Genomic DNA, 23,336 nt, shown 5'->3' with positions numbered 1-23,336 from the left:
TGACTATCATGTCAGTCATTTTTTTCTCTACCAGATCAAAACTGATTGTTTAGAGGAAATTTTAGAAATTTAAATAGAAAAATGATACCTCTCAAGTCGCAAATAAAACTCGTAATTACAGGGTAAAAACCTGGTAAACATCTCATAATTCACATGATCTGAATGTTCTGTTTTTTCTTTAAAAATATGGTCATAGCATAGTCAAAATTTGATGTTTCAAGATTTTATATGTAGCGTCATCTAGCGGTTGACAGTAAATTCATTTTCATAAATAAGCCAGTTTGTTTACTTTCGTGAACGGCGTTACTACGTAAGGCTTTATGACTTAATTTAAATTAATTGTTTAGTTTTATTTTAAAAAATTTGTTCATAAAAGTCTTAAATTTTAACAATTTATCATTTAATTCAAATAATCCTCTTTGGTAAACGTTGAGGTTTTGCTGAGCAATTTTTTCATCAACCCCACCCATTTATTATAGTATGTTTACGTGAAAAAATTATTTTAAAATCGGACACGTGTCCCCCCCTAAGGCTGCGGTCACCGACGGCCCCCAACAGAAAATTTTTAGTGTGGAAAAAAAATCTCGTGGCCCCCAAGGCCGAAGCCTTACGCCCCCTTGGGGGGAAGGCTGTTTCAGATCCGCACCCTTGAAGGAGTCTTCCTGTTTCTTCTTTTACACCGCTTTTGATTAACGTTAACGTGAAGAGGGGCCCTTCAAACATCCTTGGGAAGCCTTTAACGTTTTTGTAAAAAAATTCATTTTTCATGATTATTCACCTCGTTTGTGAATTAGAACAAATCATTGCGGTGAAAAAGCAGTATAAGCACCCTTTTTGGCACTGCTTGGCATCAAGAAGTGCCGAGTCTACTGTAACGAAGAAGGCGAAAGGGTACCTTCGAAGGTTTTAACCGAAAGGTTTTTTTCACCGTTCACCTGTTCCCCCCCCCCCCATCTTTTCTCCACCGCACAGCAATAATGCATGTTAGAAATCAAAATAGTCCTTAGGGCACGTGAAATAATCCAAAATGCATGCTATAAATCAAAAATAATCCAAGGGTCTCTCTAATGTGTCACTCTATAAATGTGTCACAGATCGCTTAAGTGTTCTGGAACTGTGTCCCGGGTCATTTAAGTGATCTGAAAATTTTTGACGGGCCGGCCGCTTAAAATGTTCTGGAATTGTACCATGGGACACTTAAGCGATCTGTAAATGTGCCGCTTAGTTCATTTTTACGAAATTGAGTTTGAGGAGGGCAGGCCGCATCAGATAACCCCCAGGACCATATTTGGTCCAAGGGCCCTTATGCGATTTATCATTATATGGCTTAGAGGGTGGGTTGCAATGAATTTATTAAAGATAAATTTTGAACAAACAAATAACATTGAACAATAACATTTAATTTCAAATAACATTGAAATTAACAGAAATGATAATATGTAAAGGTATTTTCTTCCGAAATTTCAATTTAAAAAAATGTTTTGCATTAAGAAAATAAATTTTTTATCGTGGGGAGGGGGTTCAATTCAGAGGGGCAGAGCTGATGACGAAATTTTGCTGACAAGAGGGGAGGCCAAAAATGGCTGAAAATTTGCTTGCACAATACTTGAACGGCCCCTTACTGAATCTATTTCGGCCCAACAGAAGCTATTTAACACCGTCAAGAATTTTAAAAAAATTGGCGTGGAAATGCTACTGTAATGCAGCAGTCCCACGAGAGTGGGCTGGGGCACTCTTGGTAAGATAATTAAAGTTAATAAAAGTCTAACGATAATAAAAGTCTTTGTTGAACATAACCGCAAAAACCACAGCTGGCGTGAAGCAATCCCTACTTGTTCGGTTATTCACAAAGGAAGACACTCGTTCCGCTGCCTTTGTATTGAAAGCCATAAAAATTATTGCTTCCCCGAGGCGACCGCGAATCCTGACAAAGACTTTTATTATCTTTAACTTTACCAAGGGTCCCCTAGCCCACTCTTGTGGGACTGAGGCATAAGCAGAATATCCTGCAACAACTCACGATGGAAGTGAAATGACACGTAGTTCAACAATGCATTAACGCAAAAAACAGTTCGTCCAATCGCTAACGTTGGTGAATGCGAATATGCAAATGAGAATGTAGTAAAATTCCTACAGCTATAACCATAGATGTGATTTTGCTTTTGCATAAACTCTGAATATTAATTTTAAAAAATGAATACCACACAATACAATGTATATTGCAAATATATATTTTCGCGCATATATGTAATATATACGCAAAAAACTTCAGACTACTTTATTAGTAACTACACCTGTAGACTGAACTTCGTTCGGCGCTGGTCTGTGACCTGCAGACAGCCTTGCGCCCCCCCCCCCCTGCCGAACTAAGGACGTCGCTTCGCTCCTCCGGTTGTTAAAGGAAACCGCTGCCCCCAGACAAAATGTTTTCACCACAACCAGAAACATGGTAATATTATTTCACTAAGAAGGATTAAAGCCCTAACAGACAGGGCAGTACAATTTAGTTGAAGCATGCAAGAACAGCAAAAATAAACGTTTCTGAGGTGCCACAGTTGGTGACTTGGGTGGGGTGCAGGCCACTTCATTGGTTTGAAAACGAGTCACAGACCACGTAAGTCATCTGTAAATATGTCGCTGTTCACTTGAACAATTTCTGAATGTTCAGCGGGTCACTTAAATGATCTGGAAATGTGCAGCTAGCCCATTGAGTGATGTGGAACTGTGGTCCATGCATCACTCAACTGCCCCAAATCGGAATATGCCAAAATCTGCAATGATGTCACAGAACAATCAGTGCATCCGCAGAACAATCTGAAAGAATTTTAAGAAAAGTGTTGAAAACACTATTATGAGTATTTTTTCCTCAGAACATATTTCTAGTTAGCTGATGCCTCATTGCAGAGAAATGCAAAACATTCTGCTTCGGGTCTCAACTGCTCTGAAACTGTCACAGGTCACTTGCTTCACTTGCCCATGTGGGAATTGGGTCCTTCTGAGTAGTATAACAAGGGGCTTAGTGGACTGTAGCCCAGAGAAATAAGAAATCATATATTAAACTTATCACTTGTCAAAGATGTCACAACTTAATTCAAGATTTAAAATATGTTATCAAATATTAGAGACAGAGAACAAAAAAAACGTGACAGCAAAATTTAAAATTTCAGCTCTGGTTATTTTGTCACACACTGTGAGGTTCAGTCGGAACTATATTATATCCTGCTCTGATGTTTACAAGTTACAAAAATTGAAGCAATTGAAGCAACACCTCGATCCTAATATGTGTACATTCATCCGTCTTAACGAAACCCCCGAAACTTTTTCCCAGCTCCTTGTTTTGCTTCCCCAACTTGTGTTATAGTACAGGGCAGCAAATTCAAGGAATGAGTGGTCAAGAAAATAAGACGAGAATGAAAAAATGGCAGCAAATCCCATAAATCTGCCCTTGCTCAATTCTGGTCTCAGTTCAAGCATATGTCAATGCCCATATCTGTGCTCTTCTTCTGCTATGGAGCATAAAGGGTGCTCGTGACTGAGGGAAGGTTAATACTGCTGATCTAGAGCACTATCGACCTTCTTGTTGGTACCACAATTGAAATAATTTTGTTAATGACATAGAATAAATTATTTCAGTGTGCTTTATTGAATCTTCTCGCCTTTTATTTTTCGATTTTTTTGTAGCCCGATCATTGGATGAGCACCTTGTAATTTTCCAATCTTCAAAAGAAAGATGGTTGAAGCAACTCAGCCTCAAAATCGAGCGTCATGGTTTCTTCTCATCGGCAGCATATTTTCGTTCTTGGCTGCAGTGCTGCTGGTCATAGCCTTTGCTAGTCCCTACTGGCTCGAGTCGTATGCTTCAACTTATTCCGAATTCATTCGAATGGGGCTCTGGGATTTCTGCTTCAAGAACTATCGACATCCTCCATACCAGTATGATGAATTATTCGATGGATGCCATTGGCTCTTCAGCTACGAGTACCAGAACATTAGGGAGTGGCTGCAACCAGGTAAAACAATTTACCTTCAATTTTATAAAAACTAGCAAAACATTGAAGTGAGTTCTCACTATGAATGCTCTGTGGTCTTGCTTATCAAGTTCATGGACACTAGCACATGCTAATGGTTAATTTCGTTGAAAAAACAAATGTCAAGAAGTCTTGCCACAGAGAGCAATAGACCCTAAAACTCCAAAAATATCAAATCATTACACTTCACTCATGACTTGAAATATAGATGGCAGGGCTAACTTTACTGTTATACACTTACGAACATCAACTGATTAATTCTCTGGGCGGTCAGCGGTCATGTCTGTCTGTCTGTCTGTTATACACTTCAATGTAAATCATGTACGATTGTGATAGACCAGGGTTAGACCCAGTTCAGAAGGAAAAAGTCAACAGTTTGGCCTTAGCATTGACTTTTTTCCCCTATTTAAAATCTGAGGAGGTATCTATTATACATATGAAAAAGTGTTTTTATGAACATGATTGAAGATTCTAGATTTTTTAATTTCCAGCTTGGCTTATGTTCGTGCAAGCAGCGATGAGCCTTGCTGTGATATTTGCATTAATATCCTTGACTCTGACAAGTATCGTTCTGATGCGATTTCTTCTCAAGTTTGAAGTGTACATCATTGGATTCGCTTTCATCTGTGAGACCATCATAGGTAAAGTATCCAGACCTATATATGCTTTGAACTCACCGAATTGCATTGCATTTGTCGATTTTAAAATTTGTTCAATATTTGATATGATTGTTTAGTACTACGCTTGACAAATCGGCAAAAACAAATTAGGCTCCAGCCAGATTTTATGAAGAGCCGAGTATGGTTTCCCTCCCTCATCCCAAGATAAACGGTACTAAATAATGTTGTTTTTAAATTTTCAGGGACTTGATGACCCCTTCCTCTGAAAGAAGGAAGTTGCGTTATAACCATACCACATATTTTCGGCATAAAATCGGCACCTTTTGGTTTGTTTCTTCCTGCACGCCTTATTTTAAAAAAAAGAGTGGATATTAAAAAATTAAAAATTTGTGGACATTACATGAAACAAAATATTTAACACTAAACAGGATTTATAAATTTGTAGAGAGTTTGCCAAGACAAAAAGACACAGAGTGGTATGGTTATAACCAGGGTTGGCAGGTTTTTGACACATGGCAGTTTTTGACAGTTTAAACTGTCACGTCAAAAACCCTCCGTCAAAAACCTTGTTCAAAAACTGTCAAAAACCTCAAATATTGCTTTTCGATATAAAAATTCCCATTGAAAATGCACACGTTAATTGCATGCAATGTTTAAAGTGACTATGTTATACAAAGAATAAATATTTAATAAGATTCTAAAATAATTTTCTACTCCTGACAGAATTATTTTGGACAATATATGTTTTTTTTTTCTTATAAAATTTGAATAAATCATAACATGAACATTGAAGGGAAAACTGTGGAACGATTTGACATTCTTTGATTCAAGATGATTCTTGACCTTCCAAAATTTCTTCAACTGCTTATATATATGCATTGATATAAACTATCTGCTGTACTCTTTTTACAACAGATAAGTGTTTAAAAAAGTTTATTACATCATGTATGTAATGTTGATTTCTGTTATTATTAAATTATCTAGATAACCACTGATACTTAAAACAATACTCTTATTGCACATAACATTGAAATATATCTAGCGATCAAAATACTAAATTGTAGGACTAAAATGTCATTTAATTTGGCAATGCTAGCTTGTATATGTCAAACTTGGTTTATTCTTACTTTTGCACTATGATATGGTACATTTACTAGTATTTATAATGCAATGGTTTTCCAATTGAAGCTGTATTCAAACATGCAAAACAAATGCTTTGGGTATCAAGTCTTGTCAGCTCTGCTTTGGTTGAAAATACTCTTTAAAGCTGTGTGAATTTATACACCCTGATCTAAGAAATTTTTAGGAGAAAATAAATGAGTTTAGTTAGTGCATTAACAGATGCTGCGTTAGAAATTTTATATGGAATAAAATTTTGGGCAGATCAGAAAATTTAAAATATCGAAATAGATATTTTTCCTCAGTAATTATAATTCTGAATGTAAAACCCTTTAATCTAAATAAAAGTAAGTATTTTGTTATTTAACATATCTATCAAGTTAACAAAAACTATTTGACATCATTGACAGTAAGATTTTGATAGTTTTAATACAGAGTTAGTTTCTGGGGTCAAAAACCTAACCCTGATGCCCTATCATACATATTTTGAATAAGCAGCTCTAATCCACTTAACAAATTGAACACAGGTAATGAGTAGCTTAGATAAATAAACCATAAAATTATATTTTATATGTTCTAGACTCTTATGTTGAAGAATTCAAAATTGCAAATTATAATTAATATTTTGTTTTAATTATTGTAATAAATTAATGTTTAAAAATTAAACATTGTAATATGCCAAAAAGTAAGTTTTTCATCATGTTGTACACCTATTATGTTCAAAACATTATCAAAAGGCATTCATTTATGTTTTTGATGGTTTAAACCAGTTTTTGACAGTTTAAACCAGTTTTTGACGCTTGAAAATCCAACCCTGGTTATAACATGAGAGTACCATTGGGACTATTTATACATGATTATAAAATCCAAAAATTTTTGTGTCATTCTTAGGCTCTGATTTAACCATTGGTATGAAAAAACAATATAATCAAATGTTAATCTTTACATATTTAACTCTTTCAGCAATTTTATAAATTTTACTGATTTTCATTATAACTGGCGTGGTGGCAATAACCAAATTCAGTGTAAAATGCTACATCTTCTTTCAAGATCTTTTTTCCAGATTTTGTGTAGGTGATAGCGATCCCTCCAACTCAACACCTTCTTTCTCTTCTTTACATCTTCTCATAAAAATGTTTAACATAAGCCGACTTCACCCAGTGGCAACTGATGTGATGGGGGAAGAAAGGGGGTCGGGGAACCTGTTCTTAGGAGAAGCAATGTTTCAAAGTATGTGGGTGTGTCATTGCCGAGATGAGAAGATTTAAATGAGGTGAGATATCTTGTAAATGCTGCTGAGAAGGTAATTGTCTTACCTGGAATTTTTAATAGCACCTTCCCACCCTGGAGTTTAGGATCCTTGGCCAGGGAATAGTGGTTGCTCACGTGTAATTAAAGTCTTTCTGTTGATTGACCTATAGCTGTAGTTCTCAGGCTTTTGCCAGGCAGGTTTCCCTTTCCTTAATCATGGTTTATCCACGGCTCCTCTCTATAGTCTAGAAAATAACCACTTCATGGCATGGATGTCTATTCTATGCAGGCACACATCAATATGGACAGCTCATTGTGATGCCTCTGCCAAACATTGGCAATGCACATTTTGGTCAAAATTGATCTATAGTAACAATAAAATGATAAAATTTAATGATTGTGTGTATGTACATATATATTATATATTTTAAAATCTCACGATAATTAAATTAGTGCATTAAGTAAATGTTCTGTTTCTATTATATCAAATTCCTGGGCAAAATATGTTTGAAAAGCATTTAATCATTTTTTATTCAATTCTTCTCTATCAATAAATACCAATCAGTCTCCTAGATGTATTGAGTTTTCGTAACTAAACCTCTACTTCATTCTAAAATCCTTTGCCCTCAGGATTTTACTGCATGCAGGGGAATATCCTAAGTTATCATTATCTTCATACTCACTGCATTTTCATTACACTTTTCATTGCTATATTTTTACAGAAACATTTTATAAATCACAATTTGTTCATTCATTTCTTAGCTGTGATCATGTTCCTTGCTGTGAGCGTGTTCGGTGGAATGTGTTTTGACAGATCTTGGCTCCTGTACCCACTTTTCAACCACCTCTCTTGGTCATATGGTCTGGCAGTGGTTTCCATGTTCTTCCACGCATTCGCTGCTGGATACCTCTACGCTGAGACTTCACGAGCACACGAACATCGCAAGAGAGCCAGTAATTTAGTTTACAACATGCAACCAAGATTTTAATTGAACATGGTCATAAATTATTCATCATTATTTTGTTGCATTGCTGACGAGATCTCAAAAGCTGCTCTGCATTTTATTTTTTAAAATAATTTTCAAATGTGATTCACCGATCCCCTTTTCATGAACTTGACAAGTTGTTTTAATATGTTAAGCATGTGTAGATGCTACTTATCTATGCTGTACAGCAGAGTAGTTTTTGAAAGCCAATTGCTCTTGAAAAATGTGTCTCCGTTCTTTGGTTCTTTAACCTTGAGAAATGCTTTTGTCATTGTAGTTAGGAAATATCTTTGGGAACAACACAAGAGTATCTGCATTTTTAGTGAAAAAAATAATTAAAAGTCTTTCCATCAGGACTGCAACTAGATACTCGATCAGTTTGGGCAAGCAGATGGTGAATGAGCAGGAAAAATAGAAATTCACCCATTTCCGAGTTGCCAGACCCTTCTGTTCCCTCTTAAATGCAGTCCTGCTTTCACATTAATTCTTTGCAACTTGTGTAAATGCAGAAAAAAGTGTACAACAGAAAAAATTAAAATATAGGTTTCTCCCGTACAGAAATATTTTAAAATAAATATGTCACCAATTCATACACCAATCAGAAAATTCCACAAATGAAGAAAACATCAACTAAGAGTTTTCTGTATATACCTTCAATCTTTTGTAGGTGTCCTTCGTGATAGTCAACTTTTTGGAGTCTTTTTCCATCTTAGACCTTTTTATTTAATTTTATCTCTTGATAACAAAACCCACAGAATTTCGAAACAATCAAGGTTTTATTTCATCATTTGATTTTCATTTGTCGAGAAATACGTTGATTTCACTGGTTTTATTCATCTTGTGGCAAAGTTTTGCTGTGTTTTTAAAGGACTAATATTTGTAATGCATTAGGCAAAATCGCATTTAAATTTTATACAAATACCTGTTTGACAGTTTTGAGAGCTCATGTTTGATTTTCCTCTTCAAATTTTGCTTTATACGACCATTCTTATTAACAACCAATGAAATGAGTACTTTTAAAAAATATCCAAGTGAATAAAATATTCACATTATAGATTATTTTTTTATGTACACTATATCATCGTTTTGAATCCGTCCATATTTAGAATCGTTGATGTTGTTGAAAGTTATACTGTGAATTTGTATTTGTGTACTTTATTTCTTGTCCACAGTTTTACACTCCAAAAATTTGTTGTGAATTAAATACTATAATTTTTAATCACCCGATATATTTGTGTATAAGCCAGGTGGGGGGTCCAGGGTGATGTGTCAGAAGGGGGTGACTTATTGTGTAAGTTCATTGGATCGTCCCATGATACATGGCAGTTATTCCATATTTTACTAGACAGGACTTTTTCCCCTGTTGTTCGGCTCTTGGAACGAGCCACACACCCCTCCCCCCTGGATTCACACCTGGTAAAAGCGAGAAGATTTCTTCTAACACTTTGCTGTGAAGAAAAATGCATGAAATGAATCATTTTGGTATACTGTGTCTTTTAAAAGCTACATGATGACGGTGCTGTTTTTCCACATGATTTCAGTGTATTTAAAAAACAATGCTAGATTCACTTTTTTTACCGATGAATTTCCTCGATTTTTTTCTCTTTATAAATTTCTATTATACATTTTTAGTTTTAATATATTTGTTGGTGTTTGGCTGCTTTCTATTTCTCGTTGTTGTTGTTGATTGTCTTCTATGTAAACTCTCATTGTGATATTTTAATACCTATCACAGTTTTAGTATGAAATATTCTAAATGCAGTGGAACTTTGGTTAACAAGCTTAATTCATTCTGAACCTCGGATAAAATTCATCCCACAATTATTCGTTCACATAAAAATGAAGAATAAAAATGGAATTTAATTGATATTATAACAAGACAATAATATTTGGAACAATATACTATAAATTAACGTAGTAAAAAATGTAATAACGCCATAAATAAACATGCAATATAATAAAGTATACAAATTAACTTACTCTGAACGACAAGAAAGAGGACTATCATTTAAGACGATTTACAAACTCACTGTTGTCTGCAAACTTATTCTTTTTCTGTCACTGAAAAAGATCCTTATCCAATGACACTTGCTTTTGCCTCTTTTTAGGATTTCTCGGAAATGGGAAATCACATTGTCATTGGACAACATATTCATTGCTCTACAGCAATTTGGTGCTACAGCTTTATTTGGGTAGTTCTTTTCTGCAAAATTTTTTGCATTTTCCCATATTCTTGACATTGTTCTAATCTTATTTGAAGTGAGAGGACTCCGCCTCATTTTTCTGTTCTTCAGACAAAATTCTGTCCATAAGCTCTTGCTATTGTGTTCATTGTGTGGAGATCCATCAGTTTGTCTGTGGTCAAATGTGCCTCCTGGCCATGTTCCTCCACTAGTTCTTAAATATCGTTCTCATTTACCTCCAGTCCCATAGTCCTTCCTGAGGACAATCTCTTCAACAACCAGTGGTTCCTGTTCATGAGCTAGCTCCTCAAAGTCATGTTCAATATTGCCCACAGTTTTCTCCAAGTAAAAATTAAAAAAAAAATCTTTAAGCGCATGTATGCATGGTTACAATGCTACGTCTAGTTTTGTATTGTAAACAGTCACACTCACACATGTGCTTATTTTTCGAGTGAGGCATGCTGACCAGAGACGTTAGGAGAGAATATTAAGCATAATTCCACAGTGCGTGTGGACGAAAACAAAAACCATTGACTCAGTTGTGATAACATGAAACTAAATAAACACAATGCAGAAAATTTTTTCTCATAATGGCAATCATCACTCACTAACCAAATCAAAATTTTTGCTTGTTATGCACATTGATAGTTAACCAGATTGCTCATTAACTGAAGTTCCACTGTATCTATACTGCTTGATGGTTGTTGCGAAAACAAAACTTACAAGTTGCTTTCTTTGCAACAAGGTTGATCAACACAATCTTCTCTATTACATTGATTTTGCAAATATACACATTTTATGCATTGGAAAGCACAAACATATTACTCTCAACATTATTGGTATACAGTGAAACCTTGATATAACAATACTCTGAGGACCAAGAAAAATATCATTGTAGAGGGATTATCGTTACATCAAGAGTCAGCAGTTTAACATTAAAGTATAGACATTTCCAAACAAGACTTGAAAAATATCGTGGAGGGATATGCCTATATCATATTGAGTATCGTTGTAGCAAGGTTTCAGTGTATTATGAATGAAAAAGTTTGTTTGTTGAATATATTAATTTTTAAAGTATTGAAAGAGGTGAAAGATCTGATTTTATATTACTTTTTTGGCATTTTTTTTATGTCAACATGAAGATTTGAGTTTTATTCTTCAGCGATTTATTAAATTCAAGTGTGTATATAGTTTATCCATTTTTTAAATGTTATTTTCCATTAGGCTCGAAGTTTGGTGATGATTTTTGTTGGCTATTTTTGTAGAGGTATTCATTTTGTAGTAAAAGTACCACTGTTGTATCTGTAATGAACAACTTTGCAATAAAAAAGGTTCTCATTTTTTTACTCTATGCTCTCGATGATTGATGACAGGGTATTCTGTATGTGGAAATTGCCGGGCCCATTTGAAGTATGAATTAAGGAAACAAAAATGGTAAGGGATATATTCAGTCGAATCCCGTTATAATGAACTCCAAGAGACCGGAGAAATCACTTCGTTATAAAGAAATTTCGTTATAAAGGAATGCTAGGTTTATGCATTGTTCCTATGTAAGCTTATCTGGGGATTAGAAAAGTGTTCGTTAAAACGAAATTTTCTCTATATCGGTATTCGTTAAAACGGGATTCGACTGTGCAGTCGTCAAAGTTCGCAGAAACGTAGCTCAACCGGGATATTCAAAATATCGTATATTTTATAGTTCTTCAGACTACAACGCCATCTGTTGACGAACTGCGTGACTAATTGCAAAATTCTGTCTAAATTCAATTCGGGCCATCAGGGCGGCTTGAGGAAAACAGCTGCGTTAACTTTCAAGCAGCTTTGAGAAAAAATCTTCACTTGTGCGGGACCGAGTGACATACAAATCGTGTCAGTTAACCAATATGGTGACTTCCTGCCCGACTCGTGAGAGAGAGAAACGTAGAAATGAATATTTTTTTACTTTTTTTAGGGGCGCTAGGCATTTCGATCCCCCTTTGAACTTCAAGTTATCCATCTGCCTGTTTCTGCTTCAAAAAATGCTTAATTAAAAAGCTGTGGAATTTCTTCGATGTACTTTACGGGCCCGTAATTTTAAAACAACCTAAACTACATGAATTTATGCAGTTGAACATTTCGACATTAATTTAATCAAATACATTAATTTTCATGATTGAGAAGATATAAATAAAAAGTTGAAATGAATGTTACTACCAGGGCCGCAACTAGAGGGGAGCAGGCGGGTCTGGTGCCCCGGGCGCTGAACCAGAAGGGGGTGCCGAATTCACACTTTAACTGCTTCTACATTCAGGGACGTCGGAAGTGTTTCTGTGGGTGCTCGTCTTTAGTTTTATATCGGAAATTTTAATTTCTGAATCAATTCTGGGGGTGCTGGGATCCATGCCACAAATTACTATGGGTGCTTGAGCCCTCCCGGCTCTGACGCCACTGTCTACATTAAAAGGCGCCAAAATGCTGGCTTGCCCTGAGTGACAAATTATCTAGTTGCGGCCCTGGTTATTTTATGAATGGGTTATATTATGAATATCCAACTCAAAAAAGTAGGTCCGGCTAATTACTGCATATTCCATTTTCTGGGCTTCGTATCTCTAAGCGAACTCAATATTTACGGTAAAATCGGTAAAATTTCTATTGGTAAAATCGGCAATTTTAACACTGATTTCTATGGGGATCATCCTTTGCCTGACCCTCAAAGTGAAGCTGATGATTCTGACGTCCATTCAAAAGCTCTCATTACTGGGAGGATTGAAAAAGTAGCAAACCATTATAAAGACATAAACTATCATACATATATACTGGCAGCATTAAAGAAGTGACAAACCATTGTAAAGGCATATACACGTCTGAAACGTATTGCTAGGGAACCACGGTAACTGAAATAAACATTCCGAAGGTGATTGTTGAGGCCCAGGAACCATTGTTGCCCGACAGTTTTTGCCCATTTAGGGCATTTGCCAAATTCTGACAAACTTTTAAAATGGCCTATCGTTCAAGTCGGGTCCCGTTTGGTGTATGCAAAATTTGGCGACGATATGTCTAAAATTGTAGATGTGTATAGAAAACATACGCACGCAGGCACACGCACAGAAAATAAATTGTATATATATAGATATGGAAGCTCCGGGAGGTGATACCAGTGATTACGCCAATCCTTTTAAAAAATCAATTTGGGATCAATTGAATGAAAAACAAAATGAAATAAATGTATATGTGTATAAAAATTTGAACGTTTGAAATGAAATGCTAAATGAAATTCAATTATAAAATTTTATCATATTGGACAGTCTGAAATTCTTTTTATCTTTTCTTTATAAAAACAGGGGGCACAGGGCCGTCATTTCAACTTTTTCCGGGGGGGGGGCAAAGCACATGTACTCAATGTATGTATATATATAAACTAAAAAGCCAAAAAAAAAAAACTGGTACAGGCATGCGTATGCAAATAAAGAGATATGGAACCAATCAGAGTACGGCGCTGCGGTCGGCAACACCTATATAACACAACAAGTGTCTGACATAGTTGTTAGATCGGTTACTACTGATACATTGGCAGGTTATCGAGATTTAAGGGAGTTTGAACGTGGTGTTATAGTCGGCGCACGAGAGATGGGACATTGCATCTCCGAGGTAGCGATGAAATTTGGATTTTCACGTACGACCATTTAACGAGTGTACCGTGAATATCGGGAATCCGGTACAAAATTAAATCTACGACATCGCTGCGGCCGGAAAAAGATCATGCAAGAGCGGGACCAACGACGAGAATCATTAAACGTGACAGACGTGCAACCCTTCCGCAAATTTCAATGCTGGGCCATCAACAAGTGTCAGTGTGCGAACCATTCAACGAAACATCATCGATATGGGCTTTCGGAGCCGAAGGCCCACTCTTGATGACTGCACGACACAAAGCTTTACGCCTCGCCTGGGCCCGACAACAACGACATTGGACTGTTGAGGACTGGAAACACGTTGCCTGGTCTGACTAGTCTCGGTTCCAATTTCTTCGAGCTGATGGACGTGTACGGGTATGGAGACAACCTCATGAATCCATGAACCCTACATGTCAACAGGGGACTGTTCAAGCTGGTGGAGGCTCTGTGATGGTATGGGGCGTGTGCAGTTGGCGTGATATGGGACCCCTGATACTTCTAGATACGACTCTGACAGGTGACAGGTACGTAAGCATCCTGTCTGATCACCTGCACCCATTCATGCCCATTGTGCATTCCGACGGACTTGGACAATTTCAGCAGGACAATGCGACACCCCACACGTCCAGAATTGCTACAAAGTGGCTCCAGGAACACTCTTCTGACTTTAGACACTTCCGCGCCCACCTAAATCCCCAGACAGAACATTATTGAACATATCTGGGATGCCTTGCAACGTGCTGTTCAGAAGAGATCTCCACCCCCTCTTACTCCTACGGATTTATGGACAGCCCTGCAGGATTCATGGTGTCAATTACCTCCAGCACTACTTCAGACATTAGTCGAGTCCATGCCACGTCGTGTTGGGGCACTTCTGCGGGCTCAGGGGGGCCCTAAACGATATTAGGCAGGTGGACCAGTTTTTTTGGCTCTTCAGTATATATATACCATTTTTAGTGTATTTTCAAAAGCCAGCCCTCTAAATGATGGGCCTGCAGGGGGGCGCTCCATTTTGTGGCGTCCTTTCTCTTCGCATTTTTGTGTGTTTTTCACCATTTTGTAGTGGTGAATAGTAAAAATTGTGCAAATTGTCGATTGCTTATAGATTTTTTTATTTGTTTTTCGATAATTTTGATATTACACCATTTACCGGTGACTGTGCTAGAACGGGTGATGTATCACTACTTGTATAATACGTGGCAGGAAGGTCTTCTTAAGAGCATCATGGGGGGGGGGGGGGAGCCCCCAGGCCAAGTGATTTTTCCGAGGCTCTACCTGGCAAATTTTTGAAAAATGCAACTCCTCATTTTTCTGAGGTTTCTATTGTCTTGAGGCCCCCAGGCCTTGCCCGGATGGGCTCATGCGTTAACACGGCACTGCGGGTACTACTGAATAGTTATAAAATAATCACAATAGAATGAGGGACAATCATAGGTGAAGATAGACTTCAAAGTCTGGGGGGAAGGGGCACGACGATGATTGCTGGATGGGCATGCTGATGTGATGTCATTTCAAATATACACATATTCATTAGATCAGTTGGCTCCGATTATGATGAGGGGGGGAGGGGTTAATAGCCCCATGCTCCCCCCCCCCCATATCTCCTCTCACGAGGGCAATATCATGCAACATTTATTTTACTTGCACTAGTTAGATATTGGCCACCACTGGATTATATTAATGACAGTTTTCAGTTTCATGAGGAGTGTGGTTAATTCAATTTCTATTTAGACCAAGATAATTCAAACAGAGGTACAGCTAATAAAAAAACGCTAAGAAATGTGTTTCCCTTATCATCAGACTTTATCTGTTTTTTACCAGGTTATACAGAGCAAAAAAGCACACACACGAATATTGTCTAAAAAATATTTTTTCCTCCCCTAAAATAACCCACGAGAATCCTTAGGAGGTAGAGTTACTGCACTAGCAACGTGGTAACAGGTGTATTTAGCTCCGATAAACATAATCGAAGTTAATAATTATTTCTCACCGGAACAGATAAAAGACTCGAAATCTTGCCATTGAGTAGTACTGTGATTGAGTAGTACGTGGCAACACATTGTCTCAATATGGCGGTGTTGTGGCAGCTCTTCGCCTTGCTAATTGGTAAGAATAATTAAATTTAAATAATTCATTTCAATTTTAACAACAGTCAAAACTGAATGGATGAATCAAGCTCAGTATAGACCGGGGGGGGGGGGGAAGGGGGTCTTCAACTTTTCAGACACGGCGCGCCGTGTTGAAACTTCCCACGAAGCTTGCGTGCCACCAACTCATGTAATTTAGTTACATCATAATAGAAGGTGTCAATGGGCCCCCCCCCCCACGAGTTAAACAGGGGGAAAAATAATTGAAGATTTTTATTTATTCTGAAATTATATATTTTTTTATTAATTATCACTTTTGATTAGTTCTGAAATGATTTTTTTTCGTTTATTCTGAAAAAGTTTTTGATTAATTACTGATTAAATTAATGGTTACTGAATCTGATTAATTCTGAGATTATTTCAATCTGAAATCGCTTTAAATTGTTCTGTAATTATTCATTTCAATAATTCTGAAATTATTTCTCTATTGATCTATAAGCTATTTTTTTCCTTTAATTCTGGAATTATTTCTTTCATTTATTCTAAAAACAATTATTAATTAATATTAATAACTGTTAATAATTCCTTCATTAATTCTAAAATTATTTCTTTCTGAATCTGAATTTTCATCGATTAGTTCCGGAATCGTTTCTTTCATTAAACCAAGAATTGTTTCTTTCATATATTCCGAAATTATTTCTTTTATAAATTCTAGAATTAATTGTTTTTCAATGTTTTCAACAATTTCATGAAAATGGCGGGTCACGATAAAAAAGCTCCGAGGACCAAATGTGGCCAGCGGGCCATGCGTTGAAAACCCTTGGTATAGACTAAATTTAGTTTTCATTTAACCACCCTCAGGAAATTGAATTTCATTTTTTTTCCAGTCGATTTCGGAAAATTGTGATTTAATTTAGTTTTAGTTAGTACTTTTGACAAAAGCTAGTTTCTCTCAATATCTGAATACGCGAGTGCACTTCAATCAAGGCCACAACTGAGGGTGGGGGGGGGCAGTAGGGTCTGGTGCCCTTTGCGTTGGACCAGAGAGGCACAAATTTCACCATTAAACCTTCCGTACAACATTTAAGGGCGCGTCCCCATCAAAATTGCGTGTTCGCCCCGGATGACCTTGGCCCTGGATTCGAGAATTGAGGTTTTCTTCGAAATCAACACCGTAAACATAGCATAAACGTGCCACATGGTACACAATAATTGGTTTCATATTCTCTGTTTGTTTTTAACACAGCAGTGCCATGCTCGGTGTTCGGAGCACCCTCTTCGTCTGATTTCGTCGAAGAATGCAACTTTGAATTCCAAATCTTCAAATGCATCTTCGATAATAACTTCAAATTTAACGACGGCACAAAATACGACTTGTTCTTGGAAAACGAAGAGGAACTCGACAAAATGTGCAAGTAAGGGTACACGCTGCGTTGCCATGTCATAGTGAAATATTGGTGTACATGAATTTCATATATGAACTAAAACGCATAAAATGAATAATATCTATTTATTTGAACAGGTCGGCACTTCCAATGAACAAGTGTCTAGCGAATGCTTTGAAGGGCTGCGATTCCAAGAAAAACCCGTACGTCCTGTTATACCCAGATGTTTACGCTCTCCTCAAGCAACTTTGCGATCGTGAAAGCTCTTTAAGGAAAAGTGAGTTAAATTGACTTCGTTCCATGCCTGCGTAATCTTACAATATACTTGTTCTGAAACTTTGAATCACGTTTTAGTTATATTCGATAGATTTCTAAGTGCTATACTATAGGTATAATTGAAGTATTGCGAGTTTTTTTTCGTGGAAATAGGGTCAGCCTATGAATAGGGATACTTATCGATGTATAGGTAGGGTGACCAGGTGACAGCGACTCGGACATTTTTCTATGTCTTTTCAACAAAAATTATTTGGATATTTCTATTCTTTACTCAAATTATGTTGCGATTATTTCCATAGCATTTTTTAATGATGATTGTGACCCTGAATATAAATGCGAATCCATCTTATGTTATGTTTACTGGGCTAACCTTATTTATTCACTATAAATTCTGCTACTTCACCACACACCAACTCCGGCCATATCGCTATCTACAATTTACTGCCGTTAACAAATTGGACTGGAAATGAAAGCGCCATCTATCAGTGGTCGCCTCAAGATCATTAGGGAAAATATCTTATCTATATTCTTCCCCCCCCCCCCAGAACCATACTGGAAATCGGGATCCTTAACGGGGAGAAAAATGGTATATATCATAAAAAGCAGTTTTGGGACAAACGAAATTACGAGGGAATATGGGAATGTTCCACAAAATACGGGTCATACAGTTAATCTATGTTAAAACGCTTTTTCGGGAAATACGTTTTATTTTACTGCGATTTGCAGTAGCACTTCAGTTGCGCTTAATTTCTCACAATTAGTTACTTTTAAGTGATTATGGAAATTATTGCTCACTTTTTTGGTGACAGTCAGTAACATCCCGTATTTTCTTGCATTTTTAGAGTTTCCAATTCCCCGTATTTTTCTCGAGGTAGAATTTTCTCATAGTCTAATATCACATGTAGATACGATTTTCTTTGAAATTTTAACTGAAAAACAGTTTTTATGAATGTGAATTCACAATTAATCGATTAAATGCTTTCATTTCATTCGTTTGATAATTTACAAACGCATTTATATATTCTTCTATATTTTGAAGCGTTTCTCAAGAATGCCAAATGCGTTTCTGCCAACCGTTCGGTGTTGTCACCAGAATGCTCCGATATCATCCGGGATCCAACTGGCGAATTCTCAAAAAAAGATCATTGCAAGTGAGTTTATCAAATACAAATTTTTAAATCCTCCACACTGAACGTAAACCTCGCAGCATTCCAACAATCAGCACCGATAAAATAAAATAGATGGCAGCACATTGGGGAAATTTTAACAGTTGCATTATCTCTATGGTGCTATCCTGGAATTAGAGACGAACTTGAAATTAAAAAAAAAAAAACCAACATTTATATATGGGAATAAATCAGGGCGACCCCCCTTACCAGACGCGGGGCCTGCAGCGAAAACAAAAGCGGGAGCCCTTAGCCCTCGACTTTTTTTTCTTCTGGAGAGAACGAAATCGAAAATTCAGAAAATTAAAATTCGGAATAAATGCAAGAAATAATTCTATCACCCATGAAAATTCAGAACAAATGGGAAAAATAATTTCAGAAGTCGCGGATATTTCTAGAATTAATGAAGTAAATGGTTTCAGAATTGATGAAAGTTCAGAATTTTTATTAAAAAAAAAGCAATTCCAGATATGGTAGAAATTCGGAATGTATGAAAGAATTCTGAAATTATTTCTTTCATATGCATTCCGAATTTCCAAAAATAATTCTGGAATTCTTTCTAGATGAAAATGCGAAAAATTTCAAAGTTATTGCTTTCTTTATGAAAATGCAGAAAGTTCAGGCATTATGTCTTTCCAGATGAAAATCATCGGTCTTTGTAGGTGAAAATGCAGATTTCCAGAATTGATGAAAATTCGGAATTTATGAATGAAATTATTGTATTACCGTAAATGCGGGCCCCTCCCCCCAAAACGCGGGGCCCGGTACGGCCGCACCTATCGCACACCCGTAAGATTGGTGGCCGTAATTGGTGGCTCTGTAACAAATCATGACTAAACAAAATAATCATACGTAGAGGTTAATGTTTATCGTCCATTCAGTGTCATTAATATTGAAATTTTCATTAGTTACATTATCGTTGATTTTTTTCCCCTTTAGGACATATCGGTCGAAACTGGATGCTTGCAGTGACCTCATAAAAGACAAATGCGGGGAAGAGACCAAAGATATGGCCATGAAGGTCTACGAGCCGTACGTCGGATATTACCGGAGAACTTGTCCTGAAGGATCTGGCATCTTTTATTAGCAAAATGGGAATTTACACCTGCAATTTCTCAGCTCGTGAGAAACATAAATCTAGCTCTAGTTTTCATTCATTCATGAACATCATCGATTACTAATCTACATTCTGAAATCTTGCTGCCAACATAACTAGCAATAAATCCGTCCTTTTATTGATTATATGACGATTTATAATTCTGAAATATTTGTATTTTTATGAGTACTATACACAAATTGAATCTGTATTATAAAAGAAAATTGCTCATCACCCTATTACTTCAGTGCGGACAAGAATCCAAATGATTTACGTGATAAAGGCGATTATAAATGAGTTTATTACAATGAAATGTGACAAATGCGCATATTTACAAAGCATTTTGGTAACTATGATAAATTTCCCTAAATTAATTTTGCCCACGATTATGTATAGTCCCCAAGTGTCGTTGGTAAATTTCATAAGTACTAAAAAAATTACTACTTTTACCGGCGACTATGCATAATACCCAAGCGTAGCGTCATTGGTAAACATGTTAAATCATACTATATGATATACTATGCATGATAATTCATACATGTATCGCATCATTATATCGCGGGGTATGATCGAAAAATTTGTTATCAATGTATCTGGGGGGGGGGGGGTCCGACTAGATTCAACGCCCATACTAGGCTCATTTGGAATTATTCCCACATTTACCAAATTCACCAATTACACTATGGTATTATGCATAATCACAGATAAAGACGATTAGTTTCAAGTATTTATCAAGCTTACTAACGACACTGGGTCATTATACATATAACCACCGGTAGAAGTGATAATTTTTTTTTTCATTTAATTGGACAAAACAGAAAACGTTACAAAATACAAAAGAAAGACAGATGACAGACAAAAATGCATAAAAAATAAACAAAAATGGACATGAACAAAAATGCATAAAAAATAAACAAAAATGGACATGAACAAAAATGCATAAAAAATAAACAAAAATGGACATACATATACACCCACTTTGTGACCCTCAAGGGATTTCCTGCCCTTCCAAAAGGTCGAATAATTTGTAATACTAAATTTCTATTTTTTCCTGCAACCTTCATTATTGTTCTATTATCATAAACAATAAACAGCAATAATTTATGCTCGTGTGCGCGCAGAATGATTGGATTTTTATAACGTCACAAATATATGTTGAAAAAAATAGCAAATTAAAACAATAATTATATCTTGTTCATAGTATTATCTCTTCGAATTTTGATTAGTGTTCATGCAAATTGTTGAAAATATAGATATTTATGATAGATATCTCTATGCACAAAAATTAAACACATGTATTGTAAAAGTTGGAAAAAAATATTTTCAATGTAAATATTTCTATTGTATTAGTGTTTCAAAAACAATACTCTTCGCAAAATCAAAAGTATTATAATTCAATCTTTTATTAGTATGATTAGCAGTATGGTATTTATTTAACCTTTTTGGAGCACTGTAACTGAAACTTTTTTTGAATGGAGTTTATTTGTTTTTGGCACTTGATATTCCATACTTAGTCGAAAACTCTGTTTATTTCTTGGCAGTTACAGTATGATATGCTATGAATAGGGGAATGGTCATGAATTTTTATATGTATATTATCAAAATTGTTTATGTTTTTTGTCTTTAAGCAAATATATTTAGTTTTTTGAATATTTATCTGCAGTTTGTTTTTACTTAGCCAACTATTTATTTTGAAAAGGTCTTCTACTTTTTTTAATAAATTTTCCACTTCCATCTCTTCTACATACAGTATTGTATCATCAGCAAAAGATATTAAGTTTCCATTTAGTTCTAGTTTACAAACTTCGTTTTATATATATATATATATGAGGAAAAGTACAGGTCCAAAGAACTGATCCCTGAGGAACGCCCTTTTTTACTTCCAAGAATGTACTAATTTTTTCATTTATTTTAACTGCTTGATGTCTATTGTAATAATATGTTTCAAACCATTTCAATATATTGCACGTGTGCCAGCTGAGTCAAGTTTCTTAGTTAGGATATTAAGGTCAACGTAATCAAAGGCTCGTTTAAAATCTAGGAATACGGTTATTGAGTATTTGTTTAAGTTATATCCATTGTTTAAACGATTACATGAATCAATTATAGCCATTTCTGTATTTTTTTTCTTTTGGAATCCGTATTGATTGGTGGCAAAAAATTTTTGGTAATTTAAGAAATTTAGAAGTTGTTTTTTTATACATTTTGGAAAAACAGGTAGAATAGAGATTGGTCTATAATTTATTAAATTGGTTGCATCTCCTTTTTTGTAAATTGGGTGTACCAGGGAATACTTGAGTTCCGGATAAAAAAGTCCGTTTGATATTGATGAATTTATGAGATTTTTTACTACGTCTAAATGATATGTTGAAATAATTTTAATCATTTTAGGGGTAATTTTATCGTATCCACTTGATTTGTTTTCTTTTATTTTTTTGATTACATCCTTTATTATTGCATCATTGGTTTCAAAATAAAACATGGGATTACTTGCGTTATTATTATTTGTTTGTGCTGTGCAAAAATAATGTTCATTTTCTTCTACATCCTCCAAATTTCTGTTTATGAAATCGACATTGAATCTTTCAGCCATATCTAAAGCACATTGAACTTCTGGTCACATGTTATTCTTTACATTTTTGTTCAAAATAGTTTCATTTATATATTTCCATCGCAGTCTTTTATTATTCTCACAAGTGTTGAAATTGTTCTTGACGTATTTCAGTTTTGTGGTTTTTATGAGTTTTTTTAATTCTTTGTCGTAGTTCTTGTATTCTATTTCAAAGGATACTATATTTGGATATTTTTTGTACAACTTTTCTCTGTAGTTTATTCTGTCTATAATTTCCTTAGTAATCCATTTTTTCTTGGATTTTTTTTAAACCGTTTTAGACCATAAGTTCGAGTTCAATGTTGTCACATCCATAAACCGTTTGTATTTATTTTGAGTATTACTCTCTTCAATAATAGTTGTTAAATTCAAATATGAAATGAATTTTTCAAATTTTTCATAGTTTATTATCTATAATATCTTTATTATCTGAATTTTTTGGTATTTATAAAATTTGTCAACGACGCTTGGGTATTATGCATATTTGCCGGTGAAAGGGTGATAAATTTATCAAACTTACCAAGACGATTGATAATTATGCATAATAACTGATTTATCACATTTACCGTAATATATCTACTGTAGTGGTGTCATTCTGTCTACAAATACAAATACAAGGATACAATTGGCGAAATGTCCAACGCGGCGGCTGAAAAAAAAGATGCCCGTAAAAAATGTGGATGTCAAATATATCTGAAATACAGCAACTCCCAAAAAAAGAGGAATCATCGCGAAAAGTTAAGATTTATGAAAAAGTATACGAGTTTTTTCTTACGCACCGAGTAAGAAAGGGTTATTAGTATGCAAAAAATGAGTGTACATTTCTTGTGGGTCCTCCCTAATTCTGCTCGGAGTCCTGGGGCAGTGCCCGGTTG

At 35.6% G+C, this 23,336-nt stretch overlaps 2 protein-coding genes across 2 annotated transcripts; both read left to right on the top strand.

The window, feature by feature from the left end:
* The first annotated feature begins 249 nt into the window (after positions 1 to 249).
* On the top strand, positions 250 to 11,533 carry LOC149088997 (uncharacterized). The gene is made up of 4 exons (XM_089251193.1): positions 250 to 310; positions 3,682 to 4,010; positions 4,520 to 4,669; positions 7,781 to 11,533. The coding sequence occupies exons 2-4, from the start codon at positions 3,731 to 3,733 to the stop codon at positions 8,005 to 8,007; spliced, it is 657 nt and encodes a 218-aa protein (XP_089107319.1). The 5' UTR covers positions 250 to 310; positions 3,682 to 3,730; the 3' UTR covers positions 8,008 to 11,533.
* A 4,152-nt stretch (positions 11,534 to 15,685) lies between these two features.
* Positions 15,686 to 21,506, top strand: LOC149088996 (uncharacterized). The gene is made up of 5 exons (XM_089251185.1): positions 15,686 to 15,946; positions 17,174 to 17,342; positions 17,450 to 17,589; positions 18,628 to 18,739; positions 19,694 to 21,506. The coding sequence occupies exons 1-5, from the start codon at positions 15,910 to 15,912 to the stop codon at positions 19,839 to 19,841; spliced, it is 606 nt and encodes a 201-aa protein (XP_089107311.1). The 5' UTR covers positions 15,686 to 15,909; the 3' UTR covers positions 19,842 to 21,506.
* Positions 21,507 to 23,336: the final 1,830 nt, after the last annotated feature.

Source organism: Pholcus phalangioides, unplaced genomic scaffold (assembly GCF_987345545.1).
Source record: "Pholcus phalangioides strain wild (caught in Gottingen) unplaced genomic scaffold, Ppha-v1.0 ptg000003l_1, whole genome shotgun sequence".
Classification (NCBI taxonomy): Eukaryota; Metazoa; Arthropoda; class Arachnida; order Araneae; family Pholcidae; genus Pholcus; species Pholcus phalangioides.
The sequence above is the reverse complement of the archived record's forward strand: the minus strand, read 5'-3'. Positions and strand labels throughout refer to the sequence as shown.